The 19,735-nt window shown below is 36.5% G+C and overlaps 1 protein-coding gene across 1 annotated transcript; it reads right to left on the bottom strand.

Annotated features, from left to right (window-relative positions):
• Window positions 1–27: 27 nt before the first annotated feature.
• Window positions 28–19,340, bottom strand: LOC100261219 (signal recognition particle subunit SRP54 2). The gene is made up of 9 exons (XM_002264123.4): window positions 18,966–19,340; window positions 17,537–17,636; window positions 17,159–17,312; window positions 12,862–13,012; window positions 12,631–12,779; window positions 4,524–4,624; window positions 4,235–4,392; window positions 867–981; window positions 28–756 (listed from the first exon to the last, which is right to left on the bottom strand). Exons 1-9 carry the CDS (start codon window positions 19,194–19,196, stop codon window positions 428–430), a joined length of 1,488 nt encoding a protein of 495 aa, XP_002264159.1. The 5' UTR covers window positions 19,197–19,340; the 3' UTR covers window positions 28–427.
• Between the last annotated feature and the right edge of the window lie 395 nt (window positions 19,341–19,735).

Here is a 19,735-nt window from a genome sequence, read left to right as displayed (position 1 = left end):
TAAAGGAATGCTCAAGATATTCTATCATTATTTTAAGCGGCATGTGATATTAAATCCATTGCAATCCGTAAAGAGAAACATAGTTCTACATTTCATAAATTGATGTAACAATTCCAAACCCCAGCCAACGTGCCCAAAACAAAAGATTTTCAAATCATTTCAATTCTTATGGACTCTCCTGCATTTTTTTTCCCTTGTACTAATAAATACAAAACTTAAACTTCAGCTGCTAACTTAAAATATCACAGGATTTCTTAAGAAATGATATATATTCAGCGGGTTGGTCCCTCGACAAACAAGTCTCCAGCAGAACAGTTAGTAGTATTGACCTGAGTTTGGGTGGGATTTCGTTCCTGCCAGAATGCTTTTCTGTTGTGATCAGCAACGCATCCTAAATTTCAACCGGCCATTGGAGTATAGCAATGGTCTACTTGTCCCCGCCTCCAAACATTCCCAACATATCTTTGTTGTTTCCCACTTGTTTCATCAAGTTTTGTAAAGCGCCCATGCCACCAATCTGCTTCAGCATTTGTTGGGGAATGATTTTGCTCATGTGTTGTGCATTCATATTTCGGGATAGGGCACTCATTTCTCCTTTCTTTGGAATCTTAAGCCCCTTCATCTTGCTCCAGATCTTGGCAAGACGCTTGTACTCTTCCAACATCTCCATTACTTCTCTAACTTGACGTCCAGATCCTCGGGCTATCCGCATTATTCTCGATTCATTCATGAGTTTTGGGTTCGAAGTGTCCAACTCTGCAACACATTAGCAACAAAATTGAAATCAATGCAATATATTACCATGTAAATATTTCCCTTGGTTATGCAACTAAATTCATTGGAAAACATCAAGAAATGAAATTTACCTTCATTTGTCATTGAGTCCATCATGGTCATGTAGCGCTTGATCTTTGCCTGGCTTTCCTTTTCTCGACCTTTTGGCATTAACTCTGCACTAAATCCTGGAAGCATTGAAAATACCTACATAGAACAAGAGAACCACCAATTGCATGTTAAGAGATATGGATAATTATAATGTAAGTGTGCTTAAAACATGCATCACCTATAAGTATCAGTACAAAAACAATGTTTTCTACTGTTCCATGTTTGGGCCACATCTAATAAAAACCAAAAGCATGGAGACAAATTTAGACGGTTATAATGGAGTTCTGCTTATTGCTTGGGCTACTCTTCCAATCAAAGGTTCAATTCCAATTCAAATCTAAACATAATGTGTACCAAAGATGACCAAAAAAAAAAAAAAAGAGGTTTATTGGAGGGCTTTCTAGTGGGCAGGAGTAGGACTACACTGTTTAATTTACAATTTGCAGATGATTTCATCTCACTTGTGTGTATTTGTCTCCCTCCATCCGTCCTAGGTGCTAGAGCTTAGTCATTATACTCTTCAGGCTCATTCACAGTAAAGTCATTCTTCATGGCTTTGTCCAATATATGAAATCTAATTTCTTTCTCTCCAGCCAAATTTTTAGGGCATCGTGAGCCACTCAAGGCATTGTGAGCTTGTAAATTTGTTTTTCTTATTTATACGTACAATGAGTGAAGTTTATAAGTAGTGAATTCAATCCTACTTTCAAGAAAACCTAGGAACAATCGCCTCTTTTTATACGGCACCAGTTATCATATTATTCTTTGCCTATCTAGGAAAGATTCCTAGTATACTAGTTGTAATAGTCATTCCTTGGAAAATCCTAATGTTCAACTTACCACAACAAAAATATAGGTGGTACAAACTAGTTGTCATTGTGCTGATCAGTCAAGTTCTCCCTATGTGAAGAAGAAGGTTTGGCTATGTTGTTGGATTACAATATGAAACATGACCCTGTTTTATTAGGTGCATTTTAACATTTTTTTTTCCTATCAATGGACCAGAAAAAAAAAAGGAATCGAATTTCCAGGAATAATAGTTGTTGTAGTTGTCCTTTGGAGAATTTCAGTGTTTCACTTATCATGGCAAATATAATGGTATGAACTAGTTACCATGGTGCCAATCAACACAGCTTTTCTTCTATGAAGAGGAAGGCCTAGCTACGTTGTTGGATTGCAATATGAACCTGATACTTCAAATTTAATATAAGTAGAGAATTTATTTTTTGTGTCAAACAGAAAAATAGTTATATTGTAGTTATTATTCTTGATCCAACCAAACTTTAATAGTCAGTCATGGATCTATAGATTTCAAAAGAATTATGGGATCCAGTGTTAAACATATACTTCAAGGGAATACATATATTTTTGCTACATCAAATGGCATTGGAGTTGAAATCCTATATCTAGACCATCGTTATTCATGGCAGAGGGTGTGGTGGATGCAGAAGTCAAAGCCAACAAATTTAGATGGCTCAGATGAGGCATATGGTTTTAGATTTGTCAGGTTGTTCAATGCCTTAGTGACAGGAACTTGCACATACCAGAAGGTAGGTTTTTTGGAGAAAAAGGCCTGGCGGAGCTTTCTAAAAAATTTGGATTCTCCACCAATCTATAATGATATCATGATAATGAAAATTTAAAGGAGTTTTATCTACTAACAATGACTCCATCAAAGACTAGAACTTCTTACCAATTGCCTGACAAATTCCTGAAGACAGGAAATAAAGACATGATTCAGTTCCTGTTGTGCATGATTATTTTCATGGTATTCATCTTTCTATAATTGATAGAGCATTAGAGCATGAAGAGTTCTATTGTTATTCATAAACAAAAGAGTCCCATTACTATTACAATCAATGGTTGGAATTTTAGTCATACTTGGAAAGGCTTTATGAAATGATGGATGGGGTACATAGAGTCTACTTCATACGTACATGTTTTTGGAGTGGGTTAGGGTACATATGGAGTCTACTTCTTTGTCCCTTTTAGATTTCATAGATTGCTTGGGCTGTAAGTGAAGTTAGGGTGTTGGTTTTTTGTCTATCCCTCCTTTTTTTGGCCTTGTATACATCTCATATACTTTAGGCGCTTTTAATACAATTGCTTTACTTATCAAAAAAAAGAAAAGGAAAGAATGGATGGTCCAATATCTCAAAAACTGCTATATTTTTATTAACCAATCATGAAGCTGTATGCTGTCAACAATATTGCTCGCATCGCCAACTGATGAGGAACAAGTCACACAGACTTAGGCTTACCAAGGCCATGTGACCCACTTGTCTGCTTAGCTTGAAAACTGATTTTTGAGGAGTTTCAGCTTACAAAGTATCCAATTGTTGCTTTGTTTCTTATGTTTTATTTTATTTTTATGGATCAATATTTGGGCAATAGTCCTTTTAAGTGATCATGAGACTATTTTTAAGTAGCAACCATGTATACATGGTTTTAAGAGTAATAGAGAACTGAAATTCAGAGTTGATGTAGCCCTAACTTAAGTACTTAAAAAAGGTTGCAAGCTTTCTCCTAATCTAGCAAAAGAACATCATATTGACAACTGTTCCTGAGTTTTATAAACCTTATAGATTTATTCTATGAAGTTTCAACTTCAATTGTGAAATTCTTTAGAAGGTGCAACTCACATTGTAACAGCTGGAAAGCAGATCTGATTCCCTTTTGCTGCCTCAAGGGGATTCCTCAATCATCATCAATGGGTGTCCATGAGTAGAATAGGTTCAAGGAGGTCTGGTCAGTGGATGGGTTGAACTCTTGATCGGTTGAAGGACATGATTTTTTTTTTTTTTTAATAGGTACATGATTTCCTCAATCCTCATTAATCTGGAAGCCAAGATTGGCTGATTGAGAAGCTCTTATTCTGGCTAAAGGGGTCGCATCCTCTGTTAAGTTAATACAGGGTTCTTCCCTGTAAGTCTTTTTGAATTGGATTGGGTTTCTCTGTTGTATGCTGTATTCATACCAGTAGGGTTTATGACCTTTTTTTTTTTTTTTGCTTTTCTACTTTGAACCCAGAGAACAAGCAAGCTGGAAGGACAACTTCTAAGAGGATTATCTCCCATCCCAAGACCTAGTTTATGCAATCCTAAATGGTTGATGTAACACATTACAATCAAGTTGTCATTATGTCATATATTCATATGTAGCATACCCTTCCATCCCAAGACCTAGTTTATGCTGATCCTAAATGGTTGATGTAACACATTGCAATCAAGATGTTCATTATGTCATATATTCATGTGTATCATACCTCACAACTGGAAAAATTAATTCTATAAAGTTGAAATGAATGATTATATACCAAGCTTTAATGCAAAGTGCTTAAATGACATACCTGACCAATAGGACCCATTTTAAGTATGTTCTGAAATTGCTCATACATGATTCTTAAGGTAAAGTTCCCTTCTGAAAGCTTTTGCAGAAGCTCTGGCTGCTGATCCATAGGAACAACTTCATGAATTTTGTCCATGAAACCAGACCAGTCACCCATTCCTAGTTGAAAAAGGGAATGGAATGTTAATAGCTTATAAAATATGTCAGTATTTGAAGTATTCATAAACTTCATTTCAGTCAGAAGAACATCAAACACTGAGAGGAGAAAATAGTAAACATGAGGTTGATACCTAATAGGCGGCTGACAAATGGTTTAACATCAAAAACTTCAAACTCATCCATATGCTCTCCAGTTCCAATAAATATGACAGGACTCTTTGTCGCAGCAACACTACATATAGAAAGTGGAACAAAATTAAATTGTAAAGATAACAAAGAGTAGTGATTTAAACACCAAATATTTCCAGTGAAATATCTAACACATTCCTATTTGTCACAAATGTTCCCATTTCTGCAAAAGGAGCTGCACTAAGAAAAACTACCAAGAGAAATGGGGAGAAAAAGGGTATGGTAGCAAGCCCTAACACATAATCAATAGACAAATAATAATCTCCTCAACAGAAATCTCTATTATTTGAACATAATGTGCCAGAAAAATACTCTTTTTCTTTTTTTTGATAGGTAAGAAAATATCTATTAAAAAGATGTGCCAAAAGAGTGACTCAAGGTATACAATACCTATACACCCACCGCCAAACTGGCCAAAAAAGTACAAATAAACAAGCACCCAACTAGGACAAAAAACAACCTTAGCTAGAGCCCAACCAATCAATAAAACTAAGTAAAGTAAGAGGGCAATCAACTATAAACAACTTGGCCTCTAACCAAAGGGAAAAAAACAAAAATGTATTTGAGTCTCTGAATTGACAGCACATCATCATTGAAGGTCAATCTATTTCTCGCCTTCCAAACCGTCCAAAATATGTAAAGAGGAGCTACTCTCCACACCTTCTTGCACTTTTTGCCCATAAATGAACCATGCCAACTAAGGAGAGTCTCTCTAACTGAGGAAGGCAGCACCCATGACACCCTAAACAAAGTAAAGAGCAAATCCGTTAAGACCCTATTAGCCAAGGCCCACCCTTTTTTGAATTAAATCCAAGGTTAAAGCTTTGCCCCACGTAGCCTCTCAAGCAACGAAGCTAATCTTGGGCTGCACCCACACGTTCCAAATGCAACTTGAAGGAAAAAAAGAAGGGTTGCCCAACTCTAGAGCATAGTAGAGGGCTTTGACTGAGAACTTTGTACTCTTTGTTTCAGTCCAAAACACCATGTCTTCCACATCTCCGCGCACTCTCTTCCCATGCAGCCACTCCAAGAAGCTTTCCGCCTCCTCCACCTCCCAATCATTAAAGGCTCTTCGAAAACAAGGGTTCCATCCCCCCCAACCCCTCTCAACCAAGGGGTCCCAAATATCCGTCACCCACGCTTCCTTATTATCGGTTAAAGCAAACAAGGGAAGAACACACACAAAGGAGAATCCTCGCACCACCTATTCCTCCAAAATCTCACCCTCCGCCTGTTACCCACAAGGAAGGAAATCCTAGAATCCACAAAGTCCCAATCCATCCTTATCCCTTTCCACAACCCAACACCATACGCCTCTCTCACTTCCCAAGAACACCATCCCTTTCTTTCTTCCCCATACTTCCCTCTAATCACTTGATTCCACAAAACCTCTCTATCATTTGCGAAACGCCAATTCCATTTACAAAGAAGAGCCTTATTGAGAGTGGAAAGATATTTGACCCCCAAACCCCCTTCTTCTTGCTTAAGCACACCAACTCTCATCTTACTAAATGAGGTTTTCGCTCCATATTTCCACCTCCCAAAGGAAATCCCTTTGAATTTGCTCTAATCTATGTCTAACTGAGCTTAGAATGTGCAACAAAGACATGAAATAAATGGGTGAATTTGACAACGTGCTTCGAATTAGGGTCGCCCTCCTTCCTTTGTATATGTATTGTCTCTTCCACATAGCCAACCTTCTACGAAACCGTTCTTCCACTCCATCCCAAATTGTCACTGACCTAAACGATGCACCCAAAGGAAGACCCAAATAAGTGGACAGGAGGCTACCCACTCTACAACCAAAATCCATAGCAAGATCATCAATATTCTCCACCCTAACTACTGGAATTAGTTCACTCTTTTCCAAGTTTATTCTCAACCTTGACACGACCTCAAACCATATAAGCAACCAGCTAAGATAGGTCAATTGATCTTGGGAAGCTTGGAAAAACACCAAGGTATTGTTAACAAACAACAAATGGGAAATTTGAACCCCTTCTTTACTCCTACCCTTCAACCTACAACCCGACAAAAAACCTCCATCCATTGCCCTCTTAAGGAGACAACTAAACCCCTCCATAGCAATCACAAATAAATAAGGCAAAAACGGATCCCTCAGCCTCAAACCCCTTGAGCTTTGAAAGAAACCCGTAGAGGTGTCATTAACCAACATAGAGAGAAACTGGTAGTGGAAATGCACCACTTGATCCACCCAACCCATTTCTCCCCAAAACCCTTTTTCTGCATAACCGTGAGAAGAAAAAACCAGTTCACATGGTCATATGCCTTCTCTATGTCAAGTTTGCACAAAATACTATATTCATTATTCTTCAAGATCGAATTAATGGCTTCATTAGCTATCAGCACTGCATCTAGGATTTGTCTTCCCTCCACAAAAGCTCATTGGGCCTTAGAAACCACCTTTCCAACCACCTTTCTTAGCCTATTGGCTAAAACCTTGGCTAGTCACTTGTACAAACCCCCCATCAAACTTATAGGCCTAAAATCCCTTAAATCTTTAGGACCCATTTTTTTTGGGATTAAAACCAAAAAGGTTGCATTCAGGCTTTTAACAAAGTTACTATGTTCATAGAATTCCTTGAAGAATCTCATCACATCATCCTTCACAAAGTCCCAAGAAAATTGCCAGAATGTCATAGAGAAACCATTAGGCCCTAGTGCTTTGTCCCCACTACACCCCAACAGAGCACCAAATACCTCCTCTTCCGTGAATGGCACCTCCAAAGCTAGAGCGTCTAGAGTCTCTAGAGTCTCAAACTGCAACCAAGATAAAGAAGGACGTTAGTCCCCCGGATTGGACAACAAAGACAGAAAGGCTCTGACCACCCCTTCCTTGATTTCATTCTCCTCTAAAAGCCAAACACTATTAATCTTTATTCTGTCCACGTTATTCCTCCTTCTATGTGCATTGGCCATCTTGTGAAAGAATCTCATATTTCTGTCACCCTTTTTTAGCCACACTTCCCTAAATTTTTGCCACCAAGAGATCTCTTCTAGCAGAAACCATTTTTTATAATCTTCCCTCGCTTCTTTTCTAGCTTCCAACTCCTCCAAAGACAGGGTGCTAGTCTTTTCCTCAGCATCCCAATAGTCCACCTGATCTAGAGCCAAATCCTTTCTGGCTTCAACCCTGGGAAAAACATCTATGTTCCACTCCTTCAGTTTAGACTTCAAGGCTTTTAATTTTGCCGCCAAAATGAAACTTGAAGAGCCACTAAAGCTGTCCCCCTCCCACCATGACTTCAAAAAATCCTTAAAGCCCTCCACCCTTAACCACATATTCTCAAATCTAAAAGAGGAGGGGCCTCTTCTTAGACCTCCTCCATCTAAAAGAATCGGGAAATGGTCATACACGGGTCTCGGAAGGACACACTGCACTGCATCGACCTGCTAAAACGGCACTCCCACCCTTCATTCACTAAAAAACAATCCAGCCTTGACATTGTTCACCCCTCCACTCCAAGTAAAAGCTCCCCCCCAACAACGTGTCCTTTAACTCCAAGTCTTCTGTAACCTCAAAGAACCTTCTCATGTTTGAGTTCAAACTCCTTCCCTTGTTGCGCTCTTCAGGGCATTTAATCAAGTTAAAATCCCCAGCAACACACCACGGGCCATTCCAAAGTCCCTTTATGACCCCCAACTCACCCCAGAACCACTCCCTACCCCTCTTCAAAGTCGGGCCATAAAACCCTGTAAAAGTCCAAATGAAGCCATCCTCGCAATTCTTAAAATGGCATGAGATTGAGAACACTCTCGTTTCCAAATTGACTAACTCCAACACCCTGTTATTTCAAAAAACCACTATACCTCCAACAACACCCCTTGAGTCCACATCTCCCCATTCTAAGAATCTCCCCACTTCTAAGTTGCGAATGAGACCTCTTGACATTTCCTGGATCTTAGTTTCCTATAAGCAAATCAAATCTAGCTTATTCTCTTTTATCAAAGCTTTGATCACCTTCCTTTTGTCACTATCATTAGCCCCTCTTACATTCCAGGAAAGCATTCGAATCTTCATCTAGACCTGGAAGTGCTGCCCTCCCTCCCCTTCTCCTCTTCCTCCAATATAGTTCACAGTACATTCCGGCTTTCTCAACTCCCTTTCAAACCTTGATGACTTTAATTTTTTCCTTTTCCTACCATCCAACTTCTCTTTCTGATCTTTCCTCGCTTTCTTCCTTTTCAACAAGGTCAAAATCTCCCCTTCGAATTCCTTCGTCGGCATTCTATGTAGCGACTGAACTTAGCTAAACAACTAGATGACCAGCTAAGAGTACCCACTTCCTCACCCTCCTCCAAAACCTCCTATATTGTCCTCTTTGAGAAATCCTTTGTCATGTCTTCGACAGCCCATAGTTTCTTACTCGAAAATCCAAAACCCTCCGCCTTCCTCCCATCCGCCAAAATCACCCTTAAGGGGTCCAAAACTGCTAGTCTGTTCGCCTCTGAAACACAACCCCGGTTGGATCCCCTGCCAGTGGTGATGAGTGCCCCATCTAGCTTAGAAGGAATAGAAGAAGAAGAAGAAATATCTTGCTTCCCCAAGAAGAAAAAGAGAACAAAGGGGAGGGAGTTGTGTACCTGGAGGCCTCCTCCATTAGAGCTTCATCGGTGATCTTTGCATGATGAGGCATCGGTTGACGCGATCCCATCTGGAGGCCAAAATCATCCCCGTCTAGCCTCCAACAGTCAACAACTCAAAGACCCCCAGCCTCACAAACTTCACCCCTCCTTTGAGGTTCCAGTGAGATCTTCCTCAACTACTCAAAGCAAACAAGTTTGGAACGGACACGAAAGGCTCTCCCCATCTTCCAACCAAACACCGGTCCAACAACTCCCTTTTGCTCAGCAAATCCTTTTCACCAAGTTGTAGCCACACTGCTTCCCCTTACCTTCTCGCTCTAGATTTCACAACATCAGCAAAGGACTCTTTCGCCTTCTCCTCAGGAGCCCCAACTTTGCTCTCTGTCCTATTGGAATCAAGGACTCCCTTAGGCTCTTCACGTGTCATTACTCCAAGAGAACGGAGCTTTTCAGCCAACGTGGCCCAACCTCCCAGAATGCCTTTCCCCTCTGGGAACACTAAACAATACTTCTTTGCTTCCGAGTCAACCACGGAACACAAAATGAATTTGCCCGCCTCATTTGCATGACATTCTAGTCTAAACTTCCTACCTCCATCCTCCCAACTTTTAACAAACCTCTTAGCAAACTCACCCTTACAGCGAGCCTCTACTCCTTCCATCAGACAACATAAACTAAGGCCCCCAAACCTGATCCATGATGTAAAACCTCTGCTTCTTTCCATAATGATCCCCTTAAGCTTCTCCCCAAACACATCCACAGAGATTTCAAAAGACTTGGAGTCCATTGCAAAGCAACTTCTGCCTTCTCTCATGGATATTTTGTCAAAAAAAATACTCAAATTGAAAGTTGATTTGACATAAGTAAAAGAAAATATTGTGATAGTATAAAAAAGAAAAGGTAGAATAGTGTGAGTAGGGCTCATTTGGCATAGTTGTAGGTTCCAGTAAACAACTTGTTGGAAAAAACTTGTGTAGAGAAGATAAAAATAAAATAAAACAAAAATAAAAATTAATTAATTAAATTATGAAACCATTTTCTATAAGCTCTTCAGCTAAAGCATCATACTCCTAACTTCACTTAAAAAGGCTTCAGGCATCAAGAATTTTCTATTTTTAGATAATTTGTAACTACACACTCTAAAGTTCTTTTATAGTCAAAAAGAGCTTTTACGCAGTCCATAAAATAAAGACAAGTTAGAAACAAGGAATTGATATCTAAGATTCTCTTAATTAAATGAATAAGAATAACAACATTGAATACAACAATAGTAAACCCTGGAAGAGCAATCTAATAATTTTTAAAAGAATTAAACCAAACATAATGTTAATAGAGCAACCAAACAAATATTTTTTTAGAACTAAACTAAATATGAGTTCAATTGAATAACTCAACCAATGATTTCTAAAAGAAACTAAAATAACCATAATATCAACAAGGAAACCAAGCTAATAAATTTTAGAAACTAAACTAAACATGAGATCAACAAAATAACTAAACTAATGATTTTTAAAAGAAACTAAACTCAGCATAATATCAACAAAACAACAAAACTAATAATTTTTAAAAACTATATCAAGCATGAGATAATAAGAACAACCAAATTAATCATTTTTCAAAGAAACTTAACTAAGTATAAAATAAACAAACCAACTAAACTAATAATGTTTCAAAACTAAACTAAATATGGGATTAACAGAATAACAAAACTAATGATTTTTAATAGAATTAAACCAAGCATAACATGAACACAATAGCCAAACTAATAATTTTAAAAACTAAACCAAATATAAGATCAATTGAATAACTAAATTAATCATTTTAAGAAAAAAAAAAACTAAACTAAGCATAATATCAACAAAGTAAGCAAACTAATAATTTTAAAAACTAAACCAAATATAAGATCAATTGAATAACTAAATTAATCATTTTAAGAAAAAAAAAAAAAAAAACTAAACTAAGCATAATATCAACAAAGCAAGCAAACTAATAATTTTAAAAAACTAAACTAAACATGAGATTAATGGAATAACCAAACTAACAATTTTTAAAAGAAACTAAACTAGGCATGATTTCAACAAAGAAACCAAGCTAATAATTTCTAAAAATTAAATTGAACATGATATTAACAGAATAACCAAACTTTTGATTTTTAAAAGAATTAAATGAAACATAACGTCAAGAAAGCGACCAAACTAATAATTTTTTAAAAACTAACCTAAACATGAGTTTAACAAAATGACCAAACTAAAACTAAACCAACCATAATAGTTTGGTCATTTTGTTAAACTCATGTTTAGGTTAGTTTTTAAAAAATTATTAGTTTGGTTGCTTTCTTGATGTTATGTTTCGTTTAATTCTTTTAAAAATCATTAGTTTGGTTATTCTGTTAATGTCGTGCTCAGTTTAATTTTTAGAAATTATTAGTTTGGTTTCTTTGTTGAAATCATATCTAGTTTAGTTTCTTTTAAAAATTGTTAGTTTACTCATTCCATTAATCTCATGTTTAGTTTAGTTTTTAAAAATTATTAGTTTGCTTGCTTTGTTGATATTATGTTTAGTTTAGTTTTTTTTTTTAATGATTAGTTTAGTTATTCAATTGATCTTGTATTTGGTTTAGTTTTTAAAATTATTAGTTTAACTATTGTGTTCATGTTATGCTTGGTTTAATTTTATTTAAAAACATTAGTTTTGTTATTCTGTTAATCCCATATTTAGTTTAGTTTTGAAACATTATTAGTTTAGTTGGTTTGTTTATATTATACTTGATTAAGTTTCTTTGAAAAATGATTAGTTTGGTTATTCTTTTTATCTCATACTTGATATAGTTTTTAAAAATTATTAGTTTTGTTGTTTTGTTGATATTATGTTGAGTTTAGTTTCTTTTAAAAATCATTAATTTAGTTATTTCGTTGATTTCATGTTTAGTTTAGTTTCTAAAATTTATTAGCTTGGTTTCCCTGTTGATATTATAGCTATCTTAGTTTCTTTTAAAAATCATTAGTTGAGTTATTCAATTGAACTCATATTTAATTTAGTTCTAACAAAATATTTGTTTGATTGCTCTGTTGATATTATGTTTGGTTTAATTCTTTTAAAAATTATTAGATTGGTTATTCCTGTGTTTACAACAATAATAACTAATACAATTATACATTCCTGTGTGGTAGTCTTTGTTATATATAAATAAAATGACATACTACGCAACTAAAACAGCAAAACCTTTAAATCCTAATTATTTGGGTCCACTACATGGAACCTTGTCTGCCTCAAATCCCTAGAAAATGATGTACTATATATATATATATATAATGAGTAAAACCTATGCTAATTGTGAAAAGTTAATGATTAACTCTGCAAACAAAAATAGAAAAGCATCAAGTATTGTTTAAAAAGGACACAAAACATAATGAATACTACAAGCACACTAATAGCACTTACGCACTAAGAGCTCCACCTCCCTTTGCATGACCATCCATTTTAGTAATTATCACAGCTCCAACTGCAACACTTTGCCTGAATGCTTGAGCTTGATCAAATGCAGCTTGACCAATGCTGCTATCCATAACAAATATAACAAGATCTGGTCTCTGGAAGATCCAAAACAATAAAATTAGCATGCATAAGTGACTATGACAAGATAAGTGGAGCAACAGATGCTGAAACAAATACCGTTGCTTCGGAAACTTGACGCATTTCTTCAAAGAGAGCAGCCTCCTGTTTGTGGCGCCCACTAGTATCTACAATTATAAGATCACAATTTTCCTTCTTGAATCTTTCCACACCTTCCACTGCAATTTTCACAGGATCTGACTCCATGTAGCTGTAGAAAAAAAAAATAATGTGATTAGAGTACCAAATGAGACATAGTATGAAGGACCCCCAAGTGACAAAGATATTGACAACGAACATGGAGAATGAATAACCATTTTAAAAAATATGTACTCACACAGCCTATGCGATATGTGCCATAACTCATCTATTCCTAACAGCTAAATAAAATGACTATGTTGACGCACAAGCATGTTTATACAGCAAACACACACCAAACTCGCATTAAATTGATTTTGCAAATGCAGAGCCATTCAACTTCAATCATCAATAGGTAAGAGGATCCAGAAAAGAAAATGAAGAAGAGGGGTAAGGGCATATACAACAATGAACAAGTAACTATTGATTTCACAATGAAACCAAGAATACTTCTTCATTTGCTTTGTGCAAAGTAGTTTAAGTTTCCTATTAGAACATGTTACCACCAGCACTAAGCAATCAGGCAGAGGTTAAGATGATATCATTAAGTCAGACACATGTACATGTTAAACACATTCATTAAAATTAGTTCATCGGTACTTTTCAAGTTACCAGGAGAAAGTTCCAGCATGTCTTAAACTACCTTTTTTATTGCAGCAAGTTACCAGGAGAAAGTTCCAAAATGACGAGGCAAGGAGCAGGAGGAGAATAAGCTTAAAAGTTTAGATTCTGGTCACCCGGAAAACAGAGTAAGCTTCAAAGCTTGAATTTTTTCTCTTTCATTGGCTGTTCTACCCTTTGCTCAGATAATTCTTTTTTTTTTTTTATGGGCAAGATGAGAAATTATATTTACAGCGCTTGAAAAAATCACACCAAGGTACACATGGAGTATAGAAATAGCACCTAACAACACATGAAAGGAGAAGAGCAACAACAACCCACCACCTAAAGCAAAACCAAGGCCCTAAAAACCTAGAAAGAATAGAGTGCCCGCCGTCGACCTGCTTGCAAGCATACCAAATATGATTTCTGACCAATCAATCTCTTGATAATCTTTCTCTTGTCACTGACAATAGCCCCTCTAACATTTCAATGAGATAAATATTAGCTTCATCCACCCACTGCATCAATTTCCCACCTCCCTGTCTACTTCCTGATCGTCTACCTCCCTTTCTAATTCTTAATCATCTACCTTCTGCCCCCTTATAATTCACATAACATTCCAGCTTCTTTAGTTCTTTTTCAAATTTTGACGAAGAAAGGTTCTTCCTCCTCTTCCCTCCCTCCTGACACCTCTCCTCTTTCCTAGCCTTCATTTCTAAGGAGAATCAAGATCTCAGCCTCGAAACCTACTGTCAGTATACCCAACCAGTTGCTGAAAGTTGCTCATGGGTTCATATACATATGATACCACATTTTTTATGTCCCACATAAGACAGGGGAAAAAGTTCCCACTTTCTGGTACTAAATATGTATGGGCTCCTCTTAACCGAGTAGATATATTTTGAAGTCATAAAGACCCTTTGGGCCTAGAACGAACAATATTTACACAGTTGGGAGCAAGTCCTTACAAATGGTATCAAAGTTGATCCTTAACTCCAGTATAGGGATCTGTTTGGCTTCATGAGGGATGTCTATCTGTTTGACCTTGCAATCTCATGGGACATAGTGAGGATGTTGTATCTGCATGGAAGGTGATTGTGATGTCCCATATTAGACAGAGAAAAAAGTTTTTGACACTATATATGTATGGATTCCTTTTAACTAAGTAAATGTGTTTTAAAGCCTTGAGGGTTTTTTGGGCTCAAAGCCAACAATGTCTACACGACTAGGAGCGGGTCATTACAAGACCTTTCCCCTCTCTCCACCCACCATAAGGTTGTCCTTTGTCCTCTTCTGCACTAACAAAAATTGCACTCTCATGCAACTTCACCCTAACCTCCAAACCATTGCTCCCACTGCTTGGAACCACTTGAGAAATCCATGGTGGTGCTTCCCACCATAATTGCATGGCGAAGCAAGATAGGCCCACCACCACCTCCAATAATGTAGGTGTCGTTCTCCCATCTAATCTCACCAAAACTCTTACCCATTGCAAATGTCAGAGATGAGTTGTGTTTTCATCCATTGCAACAAAACAATGACAACAATACCCTAGCATTTTTTAAGATCACTCAACACCACAAGCATACAATAAGCTTCACCACTCACCCATGTTTCCTTAACGTGCACACCCTTCGGAAAACATGCTACTTTTGAGACCCTCCTATCCAGGTGCAAAACCTTATTCTTGTACACCCTTTGAAGGCACATTCTCTGCATCAGAGCTTTCCTTAAAATCGAACAAGAGAAGTGCACCCCCTAATCAGGAAATCCTCACTCCCCTTTCAAAGATAGCTATGACTTATCCATCTCCTCAACAAAAACACTTTTGGAATCAAGTCTAAATATTCTCCCCATTTCTCAACTAGATAGAACCTCAAATGCTCCTTTCTAAGCTAAACCTCCTTATCCCCAAGTTGAATCCAGATTGCTTCACTAGCCATATCATGCTCTTTCTTATCCAAGTCTGCATAAGACCCTTTTGTCGGCTCTATTAAACTACTACCTTTCTCCACATGCCTTCAAGCAGCTAGGTATGGAGGAGTCCTTTACTCTAAGGAGGAAACTACTCCAAGATAGCAAAGCTTCTCAACCAGGATAGACCAATCCCTAGGGAGACCCTTTCCTTCAAGGAAGATTGGAGTAAAACTCTTGGCCTCCATATAAATAACCAAGCAGAGAATAAACCTCCCTAGCCCATTTGAATGTAGCTGTAACCTCTAACCTAAACTCCCTCCCATCTTCAACCCAATCTTTGCTATATACCTTTCCATCCTCATCCTTACAACAAGCTTCCACTTCTTCCAATAAACAAAACAAACTCCCTTCCCCAAGCCTAATCCACGAGGACGAACCTCTACATCTCTATAGAATTTCCTTTTCAACTCCCTCCGACCACCTTTATGGAGATTTCAAATGACTTCAACTCTACTACAAACCAGCTCTTGCCTCCTTTGATCTCTACAACCAGACTGAGAGGAAGCTTTTTACAATAAGCCCTAATATTCTCCTACATCATAATTGGTGTATTCAATGGCTAGATTTTTGGTAGTTTATCTTACCTTTTGCTTGGATAATAAAACTCAACATCTAAAATTCTCTACAACCTGCTTTGGATACTCCTCATAGTCATTGAAGTTTTTCTCACATACAAGGGTCCACAATCTGAATTTATGAAGAAGCTTGCCCAACTCTATGTCATAAGCCAAGAAATATTGTGGGCTACATAAAGTTTGCATAGGGGCCTATCTTTGCACTTTACCTTCTCAACTTCAGAACAAGTACAAGGGTGCAAACAAGCACTTATTGGTATCTAATAACCTCTTTAGGTAACCAAGTCAATTCCTAAGTAAGCCTCATACTCTTTAATATTTAGAAACTTAATAATATTTCAAGATATATTATTTTTAAGGAGACATCTTGATAAAATTATAGATTTTTGCCTTGTACTCATGCACAAGCATAACAATTAAATTTGTATTTTATTTTTTGCTAGGCACAACAGTTAAAATACATGCATATATATATATATGTATATATTTGTATGTATTTGTGTTTATCTATCAAAAAAATATATATATATATATGTATATTATGAATGCACAGAAGTTGCATGCATATTGGCACCCTTCATCATAAAAATCCTTTCTTTAGTATCAAAACCTATTTGTAGAAGCAAATAATCTCATGTTCTAAGCTAATGTTGTTGATGAATCCCCTATACACCATAATGGAATGGTCAAGATGAGAATGGTTGGTAGAGGAAGAGAAGGACAACAAAGAAAGAGAGGAAAAAGCATGATGGAGAGAGAAGAAAGCTCTCTGTATCTAAAGTCCTTTATCATAAAGGTTGGGATACATAGCAACAAGAGTGTAACCCATAAGATGAATTACAGCCATCTAAATGACCTGCCTCACACTCAATATTCAAGAGGAAGCATGTACCAGAATCACTAGTACCCCACAGTGGGTGAAAACATTGTGCAACAGAGATTTAAGAAAGTATAAAGGCTAAACTGAGCAGGTATTACATAAATTTCTTTCACATCAAAATTTTAGCAAACTTCTAAAGTTAAACATGGGAGACATAAGAACTTGTAAAGTGTCAAGAGAGTACCTCCCATAGAAGGGAATCTTTGCTTTGGTAGCATTTTGCTTCAGCTGGTCAAAAGCACCAGCTCTAAATGTATCGGCACACACTAAAGCTGGTTTCCAACCCTTCTTTTGATGATAATATGCATACTTTGTACATGTTGTCGTTTTTCCAGAACCTGATATGTTTACACACAGATAAGAATGCCATAATCCAATATGTAAAGAAATTAATACTAAACAAAATGTGCAGTACATTTCAATATAAGAATTTTGAATGACATTTATCTTTGTTTTTGGACTTATGAAATATTCGCACTGAGATTTCCAATGCACATGAACAAGAAAAGGGCCTTCTTATCTGACCCCTAATCATAACATAATAATCTGAAGCACCATTTACCTTGTAAACCAACAAACATGACAACGCTTGTTTTCCCTTTCTTTGGAGTGAAAGAAGGCTTGCCAGGATCCAACATTTTGCAAAGCTCTTGAAATATAGCCTAGAAACAAAGCAAGCACAACCATATACCAAAAGATAACCTGTGAGGCAACAGTAAAAGTAAAAAGGAATATGAAAAACAAACTAGCATGCTTCCCAAACAAAGTTTCTAAACAGAAATCCTGATCATTTTAGACAAAAAAACATTTAAATAAAATTTAATTAAACACTAAAACGAAAAAAATAAGACAAAAAATTTTTAGACTCAGCCTATGCATTGGATTCCATATAAGCGATTTTTCCCGAATTCAATCATTTCTTTTTACGTTGGAACTAAGCTTTGTGTTAATCGAGACAAATCAGATATGACATTGTTAACTAGAAAATTTTGCAATGCCCAAGTTCTGAAAACGACATTAAAATACAAACCATATAATATGTTTCAGGCATCAAGAAAAAGCTATCTTTTGCCAGAATTCAACCATTTCTTTTTATGTTGGCACTAAGCTTTTTATTAGTTCCTTTCTTAAGTGGAAAGCTTCTACATGGTTTTCACACTTCTATTGTATAGTTTCTTTCTAGTTTAATTTTGGTCCTAGGAAAGATTAGGATATTAAGATTTCCTTGAACTTTTTTAAACAAATTTGTGTTAATATAGGCAAATCAGGTATGACATCATTAATTAGAAAATTTTGGAATTCCCAGGCTCTAAAAATGAGGTTAAAGTGGTTTGAGATGTAAAAAATCTTAATTGGAGATGACAAAATGAGCTTATAAACATAGAATTTTTCCATATCAAAACCACATGATGTTTTGGCATTCATAGAATATAATTCAGGTAAAAAAAAAAAATTCTAAAATCAGGCAAAGTCAATCACACATTTCAGTAGTAAGATGAAGAAGAGCATATCTTAGACAAATATCTTGTTGCGTGACAACTTGTGACCAGTCACTAAATTGTTATAATATATTTAAAAGAATAAGAACAAGGCAACAACACAAAACTTCAGTCTACGACTTGAATTCTGCATGCGTTCCAACTTCCATAACCATTGTGAGAAAAAAATAATGCTCCAGATATTTCAAATAGTTTATAGCACTGCTGTTGAACTATTGATTGATACCCTATATCGGAGAGATTGGCTTAAACCATAGAACTCGTAACTGGGAATCCAAAAACCTCCCTCGCGATTGATAAAATATTATGCCAATTCAGAGATTTCAAAGTTTTAACCCTCAATTGCTGCTTTTACTCAACAAATTCAGAGAAGAATCACATTCAGTTCTAACCGTCGAATGATCCCACGTTTTTTAGACTCTTCCTTCAGGAATCTAGGATTTCCAAATTGAAGAGGATTGAAATCGAATATTGAAATTAACGGAGGAGTACCTGCTGAATGATTTTGCGCTTGTTGTGGCCAGCGGCGAGGTCGTCGAAATTGACGAGCTTCTTGATATTGGTCTGCATATCCCGGACGAGCTTGAACTGCACATCGGATTGCAGGAGAGCGCGGGTGATTTCGTTGAGGCATTCATTCAGGACTTTCTCGTCGATGATTGTGGCATTGCTCATCTGCTGGAGAGCACGCGATATGCTCCCGCCCAACTCTGATAACACCATCTTGATCGATTGCAGAAGAACGCAGGATCCGTGACAAATTCGTGAGAGTTTGGGGGTTAGGTTTCTTATGAGGAAGACTCGATTCCTCTCGTGTCAAAACTCCCCTTATACTGTAAATGAGCCTGTTGGATCGGGTTGTGGGTCGACCCAAATAACCTCCAAAGGACCCGGCCCGAAATAAGATAACAATCCCTAAAAGGGTTTTATCCCAAAAAAAAATGTCTTCACACTGATATTAAAATAATCACAAAATAGGAATCTTATAAAAATTTAATAATTATAAAATAAGAATTTTCTAAAAATAATTCAAGTTTGATACTCTCACGAGAAATATAGTATCTAGAATGGTTAAAAATAATGTTTATATCGTTAAAAGATAGTACTTAAAGTATTACATTTAACTAAAAAGTATATAAAATGCTAATTATTTTTATGTAATGGTATAAAATCTGCATTTTATAAACTTGAGTTCCTATTTTGTTTTTTTTTTATACGTAGTGTATGAAAACAAATTTTTCTTGAAAAGAAATGAGCGTTTA

The sequence above is a fragment of the Vitis vinifera genome, chromosome 9 (genome assembly GCF_030704535.1).
Source record: "Vitis vinifera cultivar Pinot Noir 40024 chromosome 9, ASM3070453v1".
In the NCBI taxonomy this organism is placed as follows: Eukaryota; Viridiplantae; Streptophyta; class Magnoliopsida; order Vitales; family Vitaceae; genus Vitis; species Vitis vinifera.
The sequence above is the reverse complement of the archived record's forward strand: the minus strand, read 5'-3'. Positions and strand labels throughout refer to the sequence as shown.